Genomic DNA, 23,164 nt, shown 5'->3' with positions numbered 1-23,164 from the left:
ACATACATATTTGTAATTGCACATAATTTGTGCACTGTTTGAAATGCAAAAAAAAAAAAAAAATCATACATACCTTTTATAATTCCACAATTTTATTTCCGCACTTCAAAGGCAAATACCTCCAATTTAGGAATGTTGACTGCAAAATCCGAGTAGAAAAGGAATATAAAAACTAAATAAACAGAGATATTGTTTGAAACTCAAGCATCATAATCTTTTTATTATACCTAATAATGACCATATACTTTAAGCAAACCTTTCCATAGTTTTTCTCCACACACACAAACACGAAAACCTTTTCTAGTAGTATGCGAATCAACAGGTTTGACGTTGCCCACCGCTTTGAGTTATAACGTCCTTCTCTTACAGAAAACATGCTTTCAGTAGTTTGTGATGTTTGAATTCTCACCACATCTGTGCCAGTGTCGTATGTTTTTGTAAATTAAGACAAATAATACAATAAATAAAAAGTTAATTTAATATTTTATCTTAATTATATTTTATTTTGTTGTTGTTGATGTTGTTTTATTTTCCTAACCCTGGAACGCTGCAGTGTACTGGCCCTTTAAGACGCTAGCCTGTAGAGTCACGTGTCAGGCGTCATGTGATATAAGATATCAGAGCCTGTTTGCTTTGTGCGTTGTGGGTGTTGCAGACGGTACATCAAACGGTATATGTATGTGACCGCTCAGACGAGGTAAGAGGATGATTTCCGTTTCGTACGCGGAGTTTTTAAAAAAGAAAACCTCCGCTTAACTTCATTTAAACCAGCTAGCTTTGTTCTTAGCTGCCTAGCCTGCGACGCTAACTTGTAGCTTTATTAAAAAAGCTAGCGTTAGATAGCTCGCTCCTTTCAGCTGGCGTTTTTTAAGTTGCAGGTTTGTTTTGGTTTTTTTACACGTTGTCCCTCCTTTTTTCCACTGTAATATGATGCAGTATTTCCTAAAAGAATAACATTGACTGACAGTGTGCTGTTGTTTTTCAGGAGTATGCAGAAAAGTGCCCTGTGCTGATAACGAATAAACTCTTTCTGCCTGCTCTCAGGATTCCTGCTAATCATGGTAAATGTTTTATTTCGTATATATTGCTTAAGTATTGGATTTGTAAAGGTTTAGTTTGTATATTTAAAAAAAAAAAAGTGGGCGGAGAGCGACTAAACCACATCCCTGAGCTTTACCATATATTGACATATGGCTGCACAGGTGAAGCTTAAGTCTTTCACGTTATGAAGTGTTACAGTTGTGCTTTTAAAGTCGATGACGGTAATGTTTGTCTTTTATTGGAATGTGAGCTTAACGTGTGTCTACAAAGAAACTAGACTTCCCATTATTGCCCTGTTGGTGCAGTCTTTTTTTTATCAACTTTTATTTGCTATGTACCAGATCTGTTTGTGTGCCTTTTAGTTATGTGTGCCTATGCCAAGAGGCACACATATTACTATTCGTCGGATTTATTATTATTATTATTATTATTATGTGTGCCTATGACAAGAGGCACACATATTACTATTCGTCGGATTTATTATTATGTGTGCCTATGACAAGAGGCACACATATTACTATTCGTCGGATTTATTATTATTATTATTATGTGTGCCTATGACAAGAGGCACACATATTACTATTCGTCGGATTTATTATTATTATTATTATTATTATTCTCCAGTTTCCGCCTGAAATTTTGCAGCGAATCTCGCCCCGCAGTTTTGAGACAAGCTTCATATATGTTACCTCATTTTGTGCGGCCGGATCTGGAATGGTGTGCTATGACTTTTGGTCTTTGTGAATTTTATAGTTTTTTAAATATTAATATTTTAGTGAAAATTTTCCCGCGCTCCTCTGCCGAACAGCTTTGACATTAGGGTTACATATGTTAGATCATTTTGTGCGGCTGGAGCTGGACTATTATGTCATGACTTTTGGTGTTCATGACTTTTATAGTTTTTAAATATTAATATTTTAGTGCAAATTTAGGCCAATTCATCTTTTGGCGCCAAATAAACAGACTTCATTTGTGGTGTGTTGGCTCTCTCTAGTGGTATGCGGGAGTGGTACAGCCTGTCTACCCTTATTTGGATTACCGTAATGATGACAATTTCAGCGGTGCGCACAGCGTCGCTGCTTTCAGGAGCCATTGGAATTTTAAGGTTGCATAAATCATTCAAAAAGTTACGGTAATGCTTGGTGGAAAACTCAATATCCCACAATTCATAGCACGCCTCTACAGAGTGAACAATGGCGGCCACCACTTCGTTTTATATGTCTTTTATTCGTGTTTCTAGGTCACAAAATAAGCTTTTAAGATATTTTCAGGCGAGAATGTAGGTGTGTAAACTTCAAATATCTGCTTGTTTTATCAAGACATCCCATATTTAGCGACAGTGCTCTGACTACGTCGGTCCTGCCTGACAGCTAGCCGGCTACCTAGCTAGCTGCCGCACTTGGCTGCAAATGGATAGCGAGGGACTCTCTGTCGTTTCACCTCCCGGTCTCTCGCAAATGCTCGCATAGAATCGGAGTTACAGCTGGATGTGGAAAAAATAACTGAGTTGTTTGGTGGTGGAGCTACAACAGAGGGCAGCTACCCACCGGTGTGTGACAGAAAGGACATGCCGCCAACGAGACATATGAGGCCGGGCAGGCGATTGCTAGCGCGGTGGTCAATCATGGATCAGGGAAAGCGAAGGCAGGGGCGTGAGGTGAACTGAATTTCAGGTAAGAAGTTATGAACTGCACTCTATTTGGGTCAGATATAAACAGAGTTTAGGTGTAGTTTATTTAGCAGCAGTTCTCTTATGTGTTGCTGATAGCCGGCTAGCTAGCTAGCGCCGCTAGCATAGTTAGCTCGCGCCGCTAGCAACCCTTCGTGAAAAAGCACCCAGTCTTGGCTTATATTGAAGCGGGTGAAACTCGTGTCAGCACCGGTCGCTCTCTATTTGGGTCAGATATAAACCGAGTTTAGGTGTAGTTTATTTAGCAGCAGTTCTCTTATGTGTTGCTGATAGTCGGCTAGCTAGCTAGCGCCGCTAGCATAGTTAGCTCGCGCCGCTAGCAACCCTTCGTGAAAAAGCACCCAGGCTTGGCTTATATTGAGGCGGGTGAAACTCGTGTCAGCACCGGTCGCTCTCTATTTGGGTCAGATATAAACCGAGTTTAGGTGTAATTTATTTTCGTTGACCTTTTACAATCGTAATGCCACGGTGTTTATATACAGCTGTGTGCGCACTAAGTTACTGACGTTGGACTTTATTTTATTCATTAGGGTTAGTTCATAGAGTTGCCGTGCCGTATAAAGCGGAATCGTCCCACATTCAGAGAAAACATTATGATTTATTCTGTCGTTACTGAAGCCTCCCTGTCATTCTCTCGCGTGTTGAAACGTCAATCATGAAACTGATCAATGATCGGCTGTTCGCTCTTATTTATCGCGCTAAACAACAGCAGCACGTTTAAGCTTGATCAGCTGTTGTTAGAATTCTTTTGATTTTAATTTCTAGTATCAGCTGATGTTTGCTGGAGCATGAAGATGAAATCAGGAGATGTCCTTACTGAATCATCAGAGCTGAACTGGTGATGGAGAAACAGGTTTACACTTTAGGTGACATGAATGAGTTGAAGGAAGTTATGAGTTGTTTCTGAGAGACAAAGACCAAGCTCCTTTTTGTGTAGCTGACAGCTGGTAACTGTGCAGGGGCGGATCTAGCAAAGCTTTTAGGGGGGAGCTAGGGCATTAACAGAGAAAGGTGGACACAAAGATATACTTTTCTTTCTTACTCTCATATAAAATATTTAGCTTTTATTAAATAGTTATCTGAATCTCACAACCAAAGTTTGTATAATAATACACAGGATTGGCTGTAGACCATTGTTCATAATTCAGAACACTGTGTAAAAATAACAAAAACAAAAAGTGAATGCATGTGTGAAAAGTGGTCTATAATGTAATGCTTCAAAGCGTGTTCATGCAAACATTGTCGGGTCTGCCGTGGTACAATGGGACTTCTGCTCATGAACCTGTGTGCACAGCGTCTGCAAATCGGCGCTGTACAAAGTAACTTCATCTTTACACAAAACTGTAAGCTGTCATCTGTGAAGCGTGAGCGGTGTTTGTTTTTACCATAGTTCATGGTGGAGAATGGCTGCTCTTCTGAGTTTTGCTCTCTGTAGCCGTATGAATGGCAAACTACAGTGATTAGCAGCGGCATAGGCACACATAAAATTTCTTCTGAAATTTTCGCTTTCTAGTTATTATTATTATTCTCCAGTTTCCGCCTGAAATTTTGCAGCGAATCTCGCCCCGCAGTTTTGAGACAAGCTTCATATATGTTACCTCATTTTGTGCGGCTGGATTAGGAATGGTGTGCTATGACTTTTGGTGTTTATAACTATTATAGTTTTTAAATATTAATATTTTAGTGAAAATTTTCCCGCGCCTCTCTGCCTAACAGTTTTGACAATAGGGTTACATATGTTAGATCATTTTGTGCGGCTGGAGCTGGACTAGTATGGTATACACTTTTGGTGTTCATGACTTTTATAGTTTTTGAAATATTTAGATTTTAGTGCAAATTTAGGCCAATTTCCATAGAAACAGACTTTATTTGTGGTGGGTTGGCTCTCTCTAGTGGTATACCGGGAGTAGTACGGCCGAAATCTGTATGCTTGTTTTTAAACTCAATATCCCATAATGCATAGCACGCCTCTGCCGAGTTCAACAATGGCGGACACCTCTTCGTTTTAAACGTCTTTTATTCGTGTTTCTAGGTCACAAAATGAACTTTTAAGATATTTTCAGGCGAGAATGTAGGTGTGTAAACTTCAAATATCTGCTTGTTTTATCAAGACATCCCATATTTAGCGACAGTGCTCTGACTACGTCGCTCCTGCCTGACAGCTAGCCGGCTACCTAGCTAGCTGCCGCACTTGGCTGCAAATGGATAGCGAGGGGACTCTCTCTGTCGTTTCACCTCCCCGGTCTCTCGCAAATGCTCGCATAGAATCGGAGTTACAGCTGGATGTGGAAAAAATAACTGAGTTGTTTGGTGGTGGAGCTACAACAGAGGGCAGCTACCCACGGTGTGTGACAGAAAGGACATGCCGCCAACGAGACATATGAGGCCGGGCAGGCGATTGCTAACGCGGTGGTCAATCATGGATCAGGGAAAGCGAAGGCAGGAGCGTGAGGTGAACTGAATTTCAGGTAAGAAGTTATGAACTGCACTCTATTTGGGTCAGATATAAACCGAGTTTAGGTGTAGTTTATTTAGCAGCAGTTCTCTTATGTGTTGCTGATAGTCGGCTAGCTAGCTAGCGCGCCGCTAGCATAGTTAGCTCGCGCCGCTAGCATAGTTAGCTCGCGCTGCTAGCAACCTTCGTGAAAAAGCACCCAGGCTTGGCTTATATTGAGGCGGGTGAGAAACTCGTGTCAGCACCGGTCGCTCTCTATTTGGGTCAGATATAAACCGAGTTTAGGTGTAATTTATTTTCGTTGACCTTTTACAATCGTACTGCCACGGGAGTTTATATACAGCTGTGTGCGCACTAAGTTACTGACGTTGGACTTTATTTTATTCATTAGGGTTAGTTCATAGAGTTGCCGTGCCGTAAAAACGGAATCGTCCCACATTCAGAGAAAACATTATGATTTATTCTGTCGTTACGAAGCCTCCCTGTCATTCTCTCGCGTGTTGAAACGTCAATCATGAAACTGATCAATGATCGGCTGTTCGCTCTTATTTATCGCGCTAAACAACAGCAGCACGTTTAAGCTTGATCAGCTGTTGTTAGAATTCTTTTGATTTTAATTTCTAGTATCAGCTGATGTTTGCTGGAGCATGAAGATGAAATCAGGAGATGTCCTTACTGAATCATCAGAGCTGAACTGGTGATGGAGAAACAGGTTTACACTTTAGGTGACATGAATGAGTTGAAGGAAGTTATGAGTTGTTTCTGAGAGACAAAGACCAAGCTCCTTTTTGTGTAGCTGACAGCTGGTAACTGTGCAGGGGCAGCTAGGGCATTAACAGAGAAAGGTGGACACAAAGATATACTTTTCTTTCTTACTCTCATATAAAATATTTAGCTTTTATTAAATAGTTATCTGAATCTCACAACCAAAGTTTGTATAATAATACACAAGATTGGCTGTAGACCATTGTTCATAATTCAGAACACTGTCTAAAAATAACAAAAAACAAAAAGTGAATGCATGTGTGAAAAGTGGGCCATAATGTAATGCTTCAAAGCGTGTTCATGCAAACATTGTCGGGTCTGCCGTGGTACAATGGGACTTCTGCTCATGAACCTGTGTGCACAGCGTCTGCAAATCGGCGCTGTACAAAGTAACTTCATCTTTACACAAAACTGTAAGCTGTCATCTGTGAAGCGTGAGCGGTGTTTGTTTTACCATAGTTCATGGTGGAGAATGGCTGCTCTTCTGAGTTTTGCTCTCTGTAGCCGTATGAATGGCAAACTACAGTGATTAGCAGCGGCATAGGCACACATAAAATTTCTTCTGAAATTTTCGCTTTCTAGTTATTATGTGTGCCTATGGAAAGAGGCACACATATTACTATTCGTCGGATTTATTATTCTTATTATTATTATTATTATTCTCCATCTTCCGCCTAAATTTCGCACGTATCACGCCCGCAGTTTTGAGACAAGCTTCATATATGTTACCTCATTTTGTGCGGCCGGATCTGGAATGGTGTGCTATGACTTTTGGTGTTTATGAATTTTATAGTTTTTGAAATATTAATATTTTAGTGAAAATTTTCCAGCGCTCCTCTGCCAAACAGTTTTGACATTAGGATTACATATGTTAGATCATTTTGTGCGGCTGGAGCTGGACTATTATGTTGTGACTTTTGGTGTTTATGACTTTTATAGTTTTTTAAATATTAATATTTTAGTACAAATTTAGGCCAATTCATCTTTTGGCGCCAAATAAACAGACTTCATTTGTGGTGTCTTGGCTCTCTCTAGTGGTATACGGGAGTAGTACAGCCGAAAAGATTTATCCTTGTGTTGAAAACTCCATATCCCACAATTCATAGCACGCCTCTACAGAGTGAACAATGGCGGCCACCACTTCGTTTATATGTCTTTTATTCGTGTTTCTAGGTCACAAAATAAACTTTTAAGATATTTTCAGGCGAGAATGTAGGTGTGTAAACTTCAAATATCTGCTTGTTTTATCAAGACATCCCATATTTAGCGACAGTGCTCTGACGACGTTGGTCCTGCCTGACAGCTAGCCGGCTACCTAGCTAGCTGCCTCACTTGGCTGCAAATGGATAGCGAGGGACTCTCTCTGTCGTTTCACCTCCCGGTCTCTCGCAAATGCTCGCACAGAATCGGAGTTACAGCTGGATGTGGAAAAAATAACTGAGTTGTTTGGTGGTGCTATAACGCGGAGCTACAACAGTGGGCAGCTATCCACCGGTGTATGACAGAAAGGACATGCCGCGACCGCCGATCGACCGGTGTTTGCTAACGCGGAGGTCAATCGTGGATCAGGAAAGCGAAGGCAGGAGCGTGAGGTGAACTGAATTTCAGGTAAGAAGTTATGACCTGCACTCTATTTGGGTCAGATATAAACCGAGTTTAGGTGTAGTTTATTTAGCAACAGTTCTCTTATGTGTTGCTGATAGCGGCTAGCTAGCTAGCGCCGCTAGCATAGTTAGCTAGCACCGCTAGCGACCCTTCGTGAAAAAGCACCCAGGCTTGGCTTATATTGAGGCGGGTGAAACTCGTGTCAGCACCCGGTCGCTCGCCGACAGTATGTGTTTTAGCTGGACTTATTTTTCGTTTATATAGACCGATGATTTATTTATTTATTCATTTTAGTAACGGTATAAACAGTGAAAGGTGGTGGATTGGCCAGATGTAAACTTCAAATATCTGCTCGTGTTACCAAGACATCCCATATTAGCTCTGATGTTTTCGGTGCCTGCAAAGAGCTAGACAGGTAGCTAGCTAACCCGAGCTGGCTGTCTTTTTGACTCAGGGTCATAGCTGGACTTGTTTTTCGTTTTTATGAGCCGATGAGGGTTTTTTTTTTAGTAACGGTACAAACAGTGAAAGGTGGTGGATTGTCCAGATGCTGGTCGATGTGGAAAAAATAACTGAGTTGTTTGGTGAGTCGCTGACGCCGGAGCTACAACCGAGGGCAGCTATCCACCGTGTGTGTCAGAAAGAACATGCGGGAACGCAGGCGGCGAGGCGACCGCCGATCGACCGGTGGTAGATCGTGGATCAGGAAACCGAAGGCAGGAGAAGCAGGCGGCTGCCGGTCGGAGCGTGAGGTGAATACAGCTGTGTGCGCGCTAAGTTACCGATGTTACCGATGTTGAACTTTATGACAGCCTCCCTGTCATTCTCTCGCCTGTTCAAACTTCAGTCATGAAACTGATCAATGATCGGCTTTTCTCTCTTGTTTGTTTATCGCGCTAAACAACAGCAGCACGTTTAAGCTTGATCAGCTGTTGTTAGAATTCATTTGATTTTAATTTCTAGTATCAGCTGATGTTTGCTGGAGCCACAGCTGTAGAAGCGGCTGGTCGAAACCAGGAGATGACCTTACTGAATCATCAGAGCTGAACTGGTGATGGAGAAACAGGTTTACCTTTTTTTAGGTGACATGAATGAGTTGAAGGAAGTTATGAACTGTTTCTGAGAGAAATAAACACCAAGCTCCTTTTTATTTAGCTGACAGCTGGTAACTGTGCAGGGGCGGATCTAGCAAAGCTTTTGCCAGGGGCCAGGTAGGGCATTAACAGAGAAAGGTGGACACAAAGATATACTTTTCTTTCTTACTCTCATACAGGGAGTGCAGAATTATTAGGCAAGTTGTATTTTTGAGGAATAATTTTATTATTGAACAACAACCATGTTCTCAATGAACCCAAAAACACATTAATATCAAAGCTGAATGTTTTCGGAAGTAGTTTTTAGTTTGTGTTTAGTTTTAGCTATTTTAGGGGATATCTGTGTGTGCAGGTGACTATTACTGTGCATAATTATTAGGCAACTTAACAAAAACAAATATATACCCATTTCAATTATTTATTTTACCAGTGAAACCAATATAACATCTCCACATTCACAAATATACATTTCTGACATTCAAAAACAAAACAAAAACAAATCAGCGACCAATATAGCCACCTTTCTTTGCAAGGACACTCAAAAGCCTGCCATCCATGGATTCTGTCAGTGTTTTGATCTGTTCACCATCAACATTGCGTGCAGCAGCAACCACAGCCTCCCAGACACTGTTCAGAGAGGTGTACTGTTTTCCCTCCTTGTAAATCTCACATTTGATGATGGACCACAGGTTCTCAATGGGGTTCAGATCAGGTGAACAAGGAGGCCATGTCATTAGTTTTTCTTCTTTTAAACCCTTTCTTGCCAGCCACGCTGTGGAGTACTTGGACGCGTGTGATGGAGCATTGTCCTGCATGAAAATCATGTTTTTCTTGAAGGATGCAGACTTTTTCCTGTACCACTGCTTGAAGAAGGTGTCTTCCAGAAACTTGCAGTAGGACTGGGAGTTGAGCTTGACGCCATCCTCAACCCCGAAAAGGCCCCACAAGCTCACCTTTGATGATACCAGCCCAAACCAGTACTCCACCTCCACCTTGCTGGCGTCTGAGTGGGACTGGAGCTCTCTGCCCTTACCAATCCAGCCACGGGCCCATCCATCTGGCCCATCAAGACTCACTCTCATTTCATCAGTCCATAAAACCTTAGAAAAATCAGTCTTGAGATATTTCTTGGCCCAGTCTTGACGTTTCAGCTTGTGTGTCTTGTTCAGTGGTGGTCGTCTTTCAGCCTTTCTTACCTTGGCCATGTCTCTGAGTATTGCACACCTTGTGCTTTTGGGCACTCCAGTGATGTTGCAGCTCTGAAATATGGCCAAACTGGTGGCAAGTGGCATCTTGGCAGCTGCACGCTTGACTTTTCTCAGTTCATGGGCAGTTATTTTGCGCCTTGGTTTTCCACACGCTTCTTGCGACCCTGTTGACTATTTTGAATGAAACGCTTGATTGTTCGATGATCACGCTTCAGAAGCTTTGCGATTTTAAGACTGCTGCATGCCTCTGCAAGATATCTCACTATTTTTGACTTTTCTGAGCCTGTCAAGTCCTTCTTTTGACCCATTTTGCCAAAGGAAAGGAAGTTGCCTAATAATTATGCACACCTGATATAGGGTGTTGATGTCATTAGACCATACCCCTTCTCATTACAGAGATGCACATCACCTAATATGCTTAATTGGTAGTAGGCTTTCGAGCCTATACAGCTTGGAGTAAGACAACATGCATGAAGAGGATGATGTGGACAAAATACTCATTTGCCTAATAATTCTGCACTCCCTGTATAAAATATTTAGCTTTTATTAAATAGTTATCTGAATCTTACAACCAAAGTTTGTATAATAATACACAAGATTGGCTGTAGACCATTGTTCATCATTCAGAACACTATGTAAAATAACAAAAAACAAAAAGTGAATGCGAAAGTGCATACATATTTATTTTATGTGTTTGATGTGTGTCGGGCGTGGTCTGCAGTGCCGCTGCAGGGGAGGTGGACCCACGGGTGTAAAGTCTGTGCTCTCTTGGCTGTTTTTGGGTGTGTGTTGGGCTGTGAGTTGAAAAGCTACGGCTGCCTGTGTGGGTACACCAACCATGTGTGAAAAGTGGTCCATAACGTAATGCTTCAAAGCATGTTCATGCAAACATTGTCGGGGTCTGCCGTGATACAATGGGACTTCTGCTCATGAACCTGTGTGCACAGCGTCTGCAAATCGGGGCTGTCTGAAGTCACCTCATCTTTACCCAAAACTGTAAGCTGTCATCTGTGAGGCGCGAGCGGTGTTTGTTTTATCATAATTCATGGTGGAGAATGGCTGCTCTGCTGAGTTTTGCTCTCTGTAGCCGTATGAATGGCAAACTACACTGATTAGCAGCGGCATAGGCACACATAAAATTTCTTCTGAAATTTTCGCTTTCTAGTTGTGTGGATGCCCTCAAAGGGCTTCCACACTATTGAGTTCCTGTTTCTCTTTATTCTTTATCTTTCTACTTTATTCTTCTAGTTGCTCCGTATTTAGCCGATTAACTACTGCTTCAGTTTTCAGCCGATTTTCTCCGTTCAAACTCTGAACTGTTCTGCTATTTCTGCTAACGACTGCTATGACTTTTGGTGTTTATTACTATTATACTTTTTAAAATATTACACTTTTTTCCTTTAATTTGTCCCATTGAAATGAATGGAAAACTTCCACAATTCTGCCAAAACTTGCTTGTTTTTGAAACTTAACTACTTTGTCATACTTTCACCTAGAAACTCCATTCAAACTTTAAAATGTTCTCAGATTATTGGGCTATTCATGTCTGATTCAGCTTTTCAGATCTTCTACCGTTTTAATCTTATCTCTCTTTAAGTTTTCAGTTGCAAAATTGTGATTTTTCAGAAAATACATGCGTTGCTATGGTTGCTATGCAATTAAGTCAGAGTGAGTGCTGGTCCGTTCTGAATTTTCTCTTCATGTCTAAACAACTTCTTGCTACTCGCTCAATTTCCACTCAACCCCCACAAATTATACATCAAAACGTAGGTATTTTTGCTGGCTTTTCAGACAATGTCACTATCTTTATTGTGAGATTTACCGCTTTTTTATAATTTGCCTCGGAGTGACACAAGGTCTCAATACTCCCCATTCAAAGTCTGTGGGGAGGTTTTGAAATTCAGAGCTGAAATTCTGAAACGGGAGGCATTTTCAAATCGCCATATCTCTTTAACAAAGCAAAGTTAGGACATGAGGCTTGTGCCAATATATCTTCAGACACTGCTGACACTCACAGTGGAAGCAGTTTTTACAATTATCTTACCGTTGAGCAATGAATTACGTTTGTTTGAGGGTAGGAAATTCGTCCCTCTCTCAGATTTCTTCAGATTTCAAACTCTGGAAATGAGGCACTTTTTTTCTCTCGTCATATCTTTTGATGGATTTCAACAGAGACCTGAAAATTTCCATGACTGTTCACCAAAGCCTGCTGTTTCTTACGGTGAAAGAATGATTTTGATGCTCCATATAGATTTAGAGTTACAAAACGTTGTTTGAGGGCAGGTCAAGGCAGTTTTGCTTTGCCTCTACTCAGTTACAGTGTATTACAAGTCATATATCTTCAATAATTTATATTTTATCTCTGAATTATGAAGACCTGCAGATTTCCCCATCTCTTCTGAACAAAACGGTGTCAGAATGACCGTTCTAGCTCCTACGGTTAGGAAATTATGGCCATTTGTTCGAGGGGAATCCTGAATGTGAGAAATACACTGAAGGAAACCCTTAGCTGTCTCTGTGTCTGTGTGTGTAAGTGCTGATTACAGCAGGTGCAGCCAATTTAGCTGACCTAGATATACCAAGCCCAGACTCTTAACAGCCCCTGTACACTTTGCTCTCTCTGTGTGTGTGTGTGTGTGTCAATATTTCTCCCATGTTAAAGTATTACTCCTCCATAATAGTATTTGTGCTAAATCAAAGTACTTCTACTACATCTTAGTACTTCTGCTCAATCATAGTATTTCTGCTAAATCATAGTATTTTTGAAAAATCATGTTGTTTGTGCCAAATCATGGTTTTGGGGCAAAACCATAATATTTATTTATGTTATAGTATTACTACTAAGTGGAGGAATGTCTGTTATGTTATAGTATATTTGCTGAATACAATATAGCTGCCAAATCATAGCATTTATCCCAAATCATAGTATTTATGCAAAATTAGAGTATTTCTGCTAAAAAGCAGAAATAGTACCTTTTAGCAGAAATTTCTGTCAAAAGATATTATTTATGTTAAAACATAGTCTTTCTGCTCAATCATAGTATTTCTGCTAAATCATAGTATTTGTGCCAAATCATAGTATTTATAGCAAATCATAGTATTTGTGCCCAAACATAGTATTTCTGCCAAATTGTAGTATTCCTTCAAAATCATAGTATCACTGCAATTTCGGAGTATTTGAGCAAAATCGTAGTATTTGTGCAAAAACATACTATGTCTGCGAAATCACAGTATATGTGTTATGTTATTGTACTACTACTAAGGCATAGTATTTCTACCTATTCATAGTATTCCTTCAAAATCATAGTATTACTGCAATTTCATAGTATTTGAGCAAAATCGTAGTATATGTGCAAAAACATACTATGTCTGCAAAATCACAGTATATCTGTTATGTTAAAGTATTACTACTAAGTCTCAGTATTTATGCCAATTCGTAGTATTTGTACTAAATCATGGTACTTGTGCAAATCATACTATTTTTTGTAAATCATAGTATTCGAACCAAAACATAGTATTTGTATGAAATCATAGTATTTCTTTTAAATCATAGTATTTCAATCAAATCTCAGTAGTTGTGCTGAAACGCAGTATTATTGCCAAATCATAGTATTTGTACTGAAACATAGTATTTGTGCCAAAAGAGTATTTCTACTAAATCATAGTACTTGTGCCAAATCATAGTATTTCTGCCACATTGTGCTAGTTGTGCAAAAACATAGATTGTCTGAAAAATCATAGTATATCTATTATGTTATAGTATTATTACTAAGTCGTAGACTCTCTATTTTGTTATAGTATATCTGCTGAATACAGTATATGTGCCAAATCATAGTATTTATAGCAAATCATAGTATTTGTGCTAAAACATAGTATTTCTGCCACATTATAGTATTTGTGTAAAACCAGAATGTCTGCAAAATCATCATATATCTGTTATCTTATAGTATTACTACTAAGGCATAGTATTTCTGCAAAATCATAGTATTTCAACTAAATAATAGTATTTCTCCCAAATCATAGTATTTGTTTCAAATCATAGCATCTGAACCAAATCATATTATTTGTGCCAAAACATTGTATTTGTACAAAGTCATAATATCTTTTCTAAATCATAGTATTTCTGTTATCTTAAAGTACTTGCACTCAATTATAGTATTTGTGCCAAAGTTTAGTATTTCTGCCAAATCATATTATCTCTGCTAAATCATAGTGTCTGCCAAATCGTAATATTTGTGCCTAAGTGCAGCATTTGTACCAAAACATAGTATTGCTGCTATATCATAGTATTTGAGCCAAATCATAGTATATGTCCTAAAACATAGTATTTCTGCCAAATCATAGTATTTGTCCTAAAGCATAGTATTTCAACAAAATCACAGTATTTCTGCTATGTTATAGTATTTGTGCTTGTAGAAAAACCTGTGTTAGTGTGAGCTACATTACCCAGCAGCCTCTGAGCAGTGAGGGAATTCATGGGACTTCTGAGCTAGATGGTCTTCCTTCGTTCCTGGGCTAACGATTGAGGAGAGAGCTGCTGGGAAGGGGAGCAATTAGCCCATCCTGTATTTGTTGGGGAAGGTGTGTGTCACATAAACGTGAGTTAATGTTCCATGCTTAAGATGTTTACCCTGCTACTTGTGTGTATTGGTTTTAGTTACCTTTAGCGTATGTGCTAGTTAGCGATAGCTATGGCAGCACAGTTATTTGATTGTTTTGGGCTTGTTCCTGCTTTGTTTGTTCCCCTGCAAATTTATGTGAATTTGTACACTGTAATATCGCTGTATTACGTAGTGGCTAAGTAGGAGGCTGACTGTTACTAAGTGCATCAGTGTACATAGGTCATCTCTTGTGTTGGAGTGCCCTCTTGTGGCGCCTTTTGGGTAGTGCCTTAGTAAGCGTGAACACTGCAAAGAAGTGGTATCAGACTGGTTTGTAGTGGAGGAATTTGTTGCCAGTTTCTTTCATCTTTAATCCGTATTCATGTTGTAATGTAGTAACTTTTTGTGGTACAAATACCACAATATGGCAGAAATACCATGTTTTGTCACAAATACTTTGATTTGGTATACTTTAGCTTCTTCACCCCTTTTCAGCAAAATTTTCATTTTTTCACCCTTTTCAGCACAAATTCCAGCTTTTTGGCAGTTTTCAGAAAAAACTCTTTTCAGCAGAAACTCTGCTGATTCACCTCTTTTCTGCAAAATTTTCATCCTTTTGCCTCTTATCAGCACAGTTCTCAGCAGCTTCTGATAATTTCAGCACAATTGTCAGTCTATCTACCTCTTCTTTGTGAGAATGAGTTTGGCTCAGTGAGATGAGTAGCTGCCGTGAGACCAGGAGGTTCGAGGGGAATCCTGAATGTGAATGTGAGAAATACACTGCAGAAAACTCATACCTCTCTCTGTGTCTGTGTGTGTAAGGGCTGATTACAGCAGGTGCAGCTAATTTAACTGACCTAGATATACCAAGCCCAGACTCTTAACAGCCACTGTTCCCTTTAGGCTCTGTGTATGTGTATGTGTTTCTGTGTCTGTATCAATATTTCTCCCATGTTAAAGTATTACTCCTCCATAATAGTATTTCTGTTAAATCAAAGTACTTCTACTACATCTTAGTACTTCTGCTCAATCATAGTATTTCTGCTAAATCATAGTATTTTTGCCAAATCATGGTATTTGTGCCAAAGCATAGTATTTCCACAAAATAACAGTATTTCTGCTATGTTATATTATTACTGCTCATAGTATTTCTGCCAAATCTTGGTATTTGTTCCAAAGCATAGTATTTCTGCCAAATCACAATATAACTGCAAAATAAAGGGTTTTTAGACAAATCATAGTGTTTGTGCTAAATCCTAGTAATTCTGCTCAATCATAGAATTTCTGCTATGCTGAAGTGCTTTTTGCTAGATTACAGAATTTCTGCTAAGTCAAAGTATTTCATGTAAATTATAGTATTTATACCAAGTCCCAGTGTTTCTGCCAAATCATAAATCATAAATAATGTGGCGTGTTGGGGGAACAGCTAGTTCTCTCCCATCATGCTTTGGGACATGTGCTGCATTTTAGATGTTCTTGTTTCATTGTTTATGGTTACGTTACTTTTAACTGTTGTCTTGAATGTTGTGTTTATACTACAGTACAAAGTCACTGACAGTTATTGTTTTATAGGAAGAATGCAGTACCATAAGTGAGTTCTGTTATGCTGTTATTGACCCTTGAAGCACATTGTAGCACAAGCAAGTATGTTCAATAAAAAGCTCCCCTTACCAGCTTGGGGTGGAAATACAGGCTCAATCTCTCCCTGTGAGCTTCTTTGCAAGATTCATCTGCATGCCACAATAATTTTTATAAAGCAAAGTTAAGATGAGAGGCTTGTGCCAATTCATCTTCAAACACTGCTGAGACTCACGATTGGAGCAGTTTTTACTGTCATCTTACTGTTGAGCCATAAATTACGTTTGTTTTCAAACTCTTAAAATGAAGCCGTTTCCTCTCTCGTCATATCTCCGCGACGGAGGAACAAAGAGCTATGAAAATCGCAGTCAAAGTTCATGAAATTCTGCTGATTCACCCAGTAAAGGAATTGTGCTTCTATCCCACCTAGTTTTTGAGATACACGACGGCGCTTTACGCCTCTCGCCGCGATCTAATTCTGACTGCTCATCTCCCCGTTTTCCAGGCACTGGCTCTCTTTGCCGGTGGCGCATTTGGTAATGACACGGGTCTGCAGCCCAAAGGTCGTGGGTTCAATTCCACCTTGGTCCACATGGTGTTTTTTTCACTACAAATTTATACACTATCACAGACCTGTAATTTATATTGCTAATTTATTACAATTCTGCAAAGTTTTATGATGTTAGTAGTTTGTCTAATGCGGACCTAAGATTCTTGTTAACGCTCCATGGCAGAAATACATACAAGTACACAGCCTGATGAAGCAGACAGAAGCAGTACCTCTGATTGGTGAATTTGAGCAGAACCAGGTTGTTCTGCGTCTTTTGAGCAGAAATTCTGCTCATTCACCTCTTTTCAGCGCAACATTCTGCTTCTTTCCTCTTTTCTGCAGAATTTCTGCTGATTCACCTCTTTTCTGCAAAAATAGACTGTCTGCAAAATCATAGTATATCTATTATGTTATAGTATTATTACTAAGTCGTAGACTTTCTGTTTTGTTATAGTATATCTGCTGAATATAGTATTTGTGCCAAATCATAGTATTTATAGCAAATCATAGTATTTGTGCTAAAACATAGTATACTGCCACATTATAGTATTTGTGTAAAACCAGAATGTCTGCAAAATCATCATATATCTGTGATGTTATAGTATTACTACTAATGCATAGTATTTCTGCAAAATCATAGTATTTTTGCAGAAACCTTGTACTTCTGGTAAATCATAGTATTTCTACTAAATAATAGTATTTCTGCCAAATCATAGTATTTGTGCCAAAACATTGTATTTGTACAAAGTCATAATATTTCTTCTAAATCATAGTATTTCAAACAAATCTCAGGAGTTGTGCTAAAACGCAGTATTATTGCCAAATCATAGTATTTGTACACAAACATATCACTTCAACTTATTTAACTCTTCTCAACAGCCCAACACCTCTTCTTCACCCCGTTTCAGCATAATTGTGAGTGTTTTCACCCCTTTTCAGCACAAATCTAAGCTTTTCAGGTGTTTTCAACAGAAATCTCTTTTTAGAAGACATTCTGCTGATTCACCTGTTTTCATATAACGTTCTACTTCTTTACCTCTTTTCAGTAGAAATTCTGCTGATTCACCTATTTTAAGCAGAATTTTCAGCCTTTCACCTCTTATCAATACAAATCTCAGTATCTTCTGCTCATTTCAGAGGAAACCATTTCACCTCTTTTCAGTACAAATTTGAACTTCTGTACCCCTTTGAAGCAGAATCTTTGCCTTTTCACCTCTTTTCAGCAAAAGTTTCTGTTTTTTCACTTGTTTTCAGCATAATTTTTCAGTTTCTTTACTGCCATAGAATTTTGCAGCTTTTCATCTTTTTCAGTCATTTTCAGCGGGCAACTTCAGCGTTAAGGCATCCACACAGCATTTTCAAGAGGAAATGCAAATTTTTCTAGTTATTATTATTCTCCAGTTTCCGCCTGAAATTTTGCAGCGAATCTCGCCCGCAGTTTTGAGACAAGCTTCATATATGTTACCTCATTTTGTGCGGCTGGATCAGGAATGGTGTGCTATGACTTTTGGTGTTTATAACTATTATAGTTTTTAAATATTAATATTTTAGTGAAAATTTTCCCGCGCCTCTCTGCCTAACAGTTTTGACAATAGGGTTACATATGTTAGATCATTTTGTGCGGCTGGAGCTGGACTAGTATGGTATACACTTTTGGTGTTCATGACTTTTATAGTTTTTGAAATATTTAGATTTTAGTGCAAATTTAGGCCAATTTCCATAGAAACAGACTTTATTTGTGGTGGGTTGGCTCTCTCTAGTGGTATACCGGGAGTAGTACGGCCGAAATCTGTATGCTTGTTTTTAAACTCAATATCCCATAATGCATAGCACGCCTCTGCCGAGTTCAACAATGGCGGACACCTCTTCGTTTTAAACGTCTTTTATTCGTGTTTCTAGGTCACAAAATGAACTTTTAAGATATTTTCAGGCGAGAATGTAGGTGTGTAAACTTCAAATATCTGCTCGTTTTGTCAAAACATCCCATATTATATCTGACGATGTTGCCGGCTAACTAGCTAGCGTGGCTAGCGCCGCTAGCTAGCGCCGCTCGATGTGGAAATAATAACTGAGTTGTTTGGTCTTGGCTAACGCAGCGCAGCTACAACAGAGAGCAGCTATCTACCGTGTGTGTCAGAAAAACATGCGGGAACGAGACATAGGAGGCGGCGGCGGGGACCGCCGATCGACCGGTGGTAGATCGTGGATCAGGCAAACCTAAGGCAGGAGCGTGAGGTGAACTGAATTTCAGGTAAGAAGTTATGAATTGCACAGGAGTTTCTATAGAGCTGTGTGTGCGCTAAGTTACTGACGTTGAACTTTATTTTATTCATAACGGTTAGTCCGTAGAGTTGCCGTACAAACGGAATCGTCCCACATTCAGAGAAAATATTACGATTTATTCTGTCGTTATGAAGCCTCCCCTGTCATTCTCTGGCCTGTTGCAACTTCAATCGTGAAACTGATCAACGATCGGCTTTTCGCTCTTGTTTATCGCGCTAAACAACAGCAGCACGTTTAAGCTTGATCAGCTGTTGTTAGAATTCATTTGATTTTAATTTTGCGGCTGGTCCAAACCAGGAGATGTCCTTACTGAATCATCAGAGCTGAACTGGTGATGGAGAAACAGGTTTACCCTTTACAGGGCTCGCTAGCCCGACGTCCCGGGGCTAGCGATTTTTCCAATCGGGCTACCAAAATCCATCTCAGCCCTGCCCGTCGGGCTATCATGGGAGGGAAAGATATGTCAATGCTTTTGCATTCTTTCGCAAATGTAGCTGAGTAATTATGTCATCGGCATCGATGAGCCACTGTCAATATGTGACACATTGAAATCGCGTTTGAATTTGCGCTTGTTTTTTGCTTTCACTTTCACTTTGCGCTAACTGTGTGTAGAGAGCGACAGCACTAATTGGTAAGTCACAGATTAATTGCACACCAATTCCTCTGACATCGTCTTATCAATCGTTAGCTTACTATCAAACATGACAAGTGAAATCTCCTGCAGCAAGCTTAAACGTGATAGAGGCTGATTACGCAGAGAATTGCTGATCGTTATGTAAGTATGCATGTAAGAGCAGATGGATTTAAGCAGGTATTTTAGTTCTGCAGAGCCAAACAAGAGAGGTCAGGGTGAAGAAGGGGCAGCCAAAGAAAAGCCAACCACAAAACGGAAAAGTTATGACAAATCAGACTATGAGGGAAAAAGAAAGCGCAGCTTTATGGTTTCATGGACTAAAGAATTTATGTGGCTGGAATACGACGAGCTAAATAACCTCATGTTGAGCTAAATAACCTCATGTTCTGCCGGGTGTGTTGTGAGTTTCCCTCGATTTCTGAGTCGACAAGCGCCTTTGTTACTGGGACCAGTCATTTTAAGAAAGACCCCATCAGAACCCATGACAAATGCAAGAAATGCATTATTGCCCAGTCTGCAATATCTTTCCCAGAACAAACACCAATTGCAAAAGCATACTAAAAATAAACCAAGCACAACAAGAAGTCCTGAAAAATCTGTTTAGAACAGCCTACTATGTTGCAAAGAGTGAACTACCACTGGCAAAATTTAGCAGTCTTTGCAAACTTCAAAAAGCAAATGGCCTAGATCTTGGTTGCACTTGCCTCTTACCTGTGATTTCAGTGGAAATGTCAAAATAAGGATCTGACACAGACTGATTCCTGTTGTACAGTTCTTACAAGTTCATAGAAATTTGTTCAATTAGAACCAAATATTTGAGTTGATGATTGAAATTGTTGTTGTAATTTGTGTTTTAAATATTTTTAGATTGATGTTTTGTTTCCTTTACAATATTATACTTTAATGTATAATATTGTAAAGGAAACAAAACATCAATCCAAAAATTGTCCTCTTTTTTTTTTTTTATTCGGGCTACTTAAATTTATTACCAAAAACTGAAGAGTGCCTCCCCGAAGGGCTACCAGGGATTTTGAAATTTTGCGAGCCCTGCTTTAGGTGACATGAATGAGTTGAAGGAAGTTATGAACTGTTTCTCAGAGACAAATAAACACCCAGCTCCTGTTTTTGTGTAGCTGACAGCTGGTAACTGTGCAGGGGCGGATCTAGCAAAGCTTTTGCCAGGGGGCCAGGTAGGGCATTAACAGGGAAAGGGGGACACAAAGATATACTTTTCTTTCTTACTCTCGTATAAAATATTTAGCTTTTTATTAAATAGTTATCTGCATCTTACAACCAAAGTTTGTATAATAATACACAAGATTGGCTGTAGACCATTGTTAATCATTTACTGTGTAAAAATAACAAAAACAAAAAGTAAATGCAAAAGTGCATAAATATTTATTTTACGTGTTTGATGTGTGTGGCGGGCGTGGTCTGCAGTGCCGCTGCAGGGGAGGTGGACCCACGGGCGTAAAGTCTGTGCTCTTTTCGGCTGTTTTTGGGTGTGTGTCGGGCTGTCAGTTGAAAAGCTACAGCCGGCTGTGTGGGTACACCAAGCATGTGTGAAAAGTGGTCCATAACGTAATGCTTCAAAGAGTGTTCATGCAAACATTGTCGGGTCTGCCGTGGTACAATGGGACTTCTGCTCATGAACCTGTGTGCACAGCATCTGCAAATCGGGGCTGTGCAAAGTCACTTCATCTTTACCCAAAACTGTAAGCTGTCATCTGTGAGGCGCGAGCGGTGTTTGTTTTTACCATAGTTCACGGTGGAGAATGGCTGCTCTTCTGAGTTTTGCTCTCTGTAGCCGTATGAATGTCAAACTACACTGATTCGCAGCGGCATAGGCACACATAAAATTTCTTCTGAAATTTTCGCTTTCTAGTTTATATTGCCCTCCCACGTTAGATTTAAATGGGTGTTGTGGTGTTGCACTTTAGCGTTGTGTGCTACTTGTTAAGTATGTCTTTGTAGGTTCCCAGTTATCTGGGTCATGGTAGTCTTTAGATCTGGAATATAAGGCAGGTGGACTTCATAAGGTTTTGAAGATATTTCACTTCTCATCCAAGAGGCTTCTTCAGTTTTAGACCAACTAGTTGAGAGGGAATGCTGTCCTTTCACACCTTGCCTCAGGTGACTGACATCATGCTGGGCTGGAGCAATGCCTGAGGTTTCACTTGTCTGCTCAGGCGACAGGATTGACCCGAGCCATCATGACTCTTTTCCAGTAGCCAGTGTGAAGATGTGGTAAAAGTTAGAATCTGGCAGGTGAAACTAAAGTGGATTACCTGTGTAAATTTACTTTAATGATTTCTACTCTTGAACTAAATGCCATGAACAGCACACCAGTCCAGGGCTGAAAGATCTTATGAACTAATCAGATAATTTCAGCAGCGCATTACTTATAGATCTGCACTCTGATTAAGACAGTGGATCTGTACATGACAGTAATTAACATAAGCCAGGAAATTTATCAAATGTCAGCATCCTGAGCAGTCCCTAATCTTTCATCTTCCCCTCCTGTTTGCTAATTTTTTTTCCTCTCCATCTTCTCGATTTCTGAGACTATTGCACATTAATATTTTATTCTTGGACAGTCTCTCTAAGTGGAAATTGGGCTGGGAGACAAACTGTGCAGAAACAGTTTGTTTTTGTGGTTTTTGAAACATTGCATTTTAATCCTTGCGCCCTTTTTTTTTTTTTTTTTTTTTTTTTTTTTGCAGTACTAGTAGCCACATGCTCCCTCTGAAAAAGAGTACGGGGACTAGGGGATCTTTGAAATTGAACATGTCTCTATTACAAACCAGATGTCTCACTTGGGTTACAGAAAAGAGAAGGAAACGAATAAATAGAAACCTGTGAAATGCAATGATGTAAAACCTTAAAATGATAGAATACAATGATTCTAGTAGAACAGGAGCTCATGAAGCTAAATGGGTATTGAGGCGTATACAATTTTGAAAGGTTTCATTCGCCTGTCCTCATGGCAGTGGAGCTGAATGCCATCAGTAATAGATATGGACACTTTCCAAAGAGTGAGAAGTGCAAAAAAACACCCCAACGCTAGCCTAGTACAAAAATGTGAAACTGAAAATTGATGTTCTGAGCAGACGCATAACGCTATTTTAAACATGTTGCGTGTGTTCAGTTTGAACATCCCTTTTTCATTCTCGGTACAGAGTGTGCAAAAGATGAGAAGTCCTTAACTTCAGCAAAATGTATTTGTTGGAACTTGGTCTCAAGTGATGGAGCTGTAAAAGCAAGCTTCATTTTCATATTCAGGCAGTTTCAGGCGCAAGCTGTCATCTTCCAACTCTGAAGAAGTTTTTACCCTGAGTTTACCTGTCTACCCTGAGTTTGAAATCCCTGATTCACAGATGCTACTGCTTGCTCTCTACCAATCATGCAGTGCATACTGTTATTAAATTATCCTTAATGAGGAAATACTTGTGGTTTGAGCCCAGAATTGCCACCTTATCAGAAGCATCCAGACTTTTAAGAGACATTTCAGACTGTTTTGTTTCAGTTCTGTTTTCTCTTGATTTCCTCTTAACCAACAGTCCAGAGGAAAATCAGTCTTAAATTGGCACTAAATCTTTTTTCATTACATTTTCCGTAGTCGCTTAAGTTCTGTTATTCTGTTCTTTCTCCTCGATTTGG

At 39.6% G+C, this 23,164-nt stretch overlaps 1 protein-coding gene across 4 annotated transcripts in view; it reads left to right on the top strand.

The window, feature by feature from the left end:
* Positions 1-587: 587 nt before the first annotated feature.
* grnb (granulin b) overlaps positions 588-23,164 on the top strand; it is a 35,356-nt gene continuing 12,779 nt past the window's right edge. For all 4 annotated transcript variants that reach the window (XM_039616284.1, XM_039616285.1, XM_039616286.1 and 1 more), the window contains exons 1-2: positions 588-697; positions 986-1,061. In XM_039616284.1, the coding sequence (XP_039472218.1) occupies positions 1,059-1,061 (3 nt within the window). In that variant the 5' untranslated portion in view covers positions 588-697; positions 986-1,058. The remainder of the gene's footprint in view (positions 698-985; positions 1,062-23,164) is intronic.

Source organism: Oreochromis aureus, linkage group 8, assembly GCF_013358895.1.
Source record: "Oreochromis aureus strain Israel breed Guangdong linkage group 8, ZZ_aureus, whole genome shotgun sequence".
In the NCBI taxonomy this organism is placed as follows: Eukaryota; Metazoa; Chordata; class Actinopteri; order Cichliformes; family Cichlidae; genus Oreochromis; species Oreochromis aureus.
The sequence above is the reverse complement of the archived record's forward strand: the minus strand, read 5'-3'. Positions and strand labels throughout refer to the sequence as shown.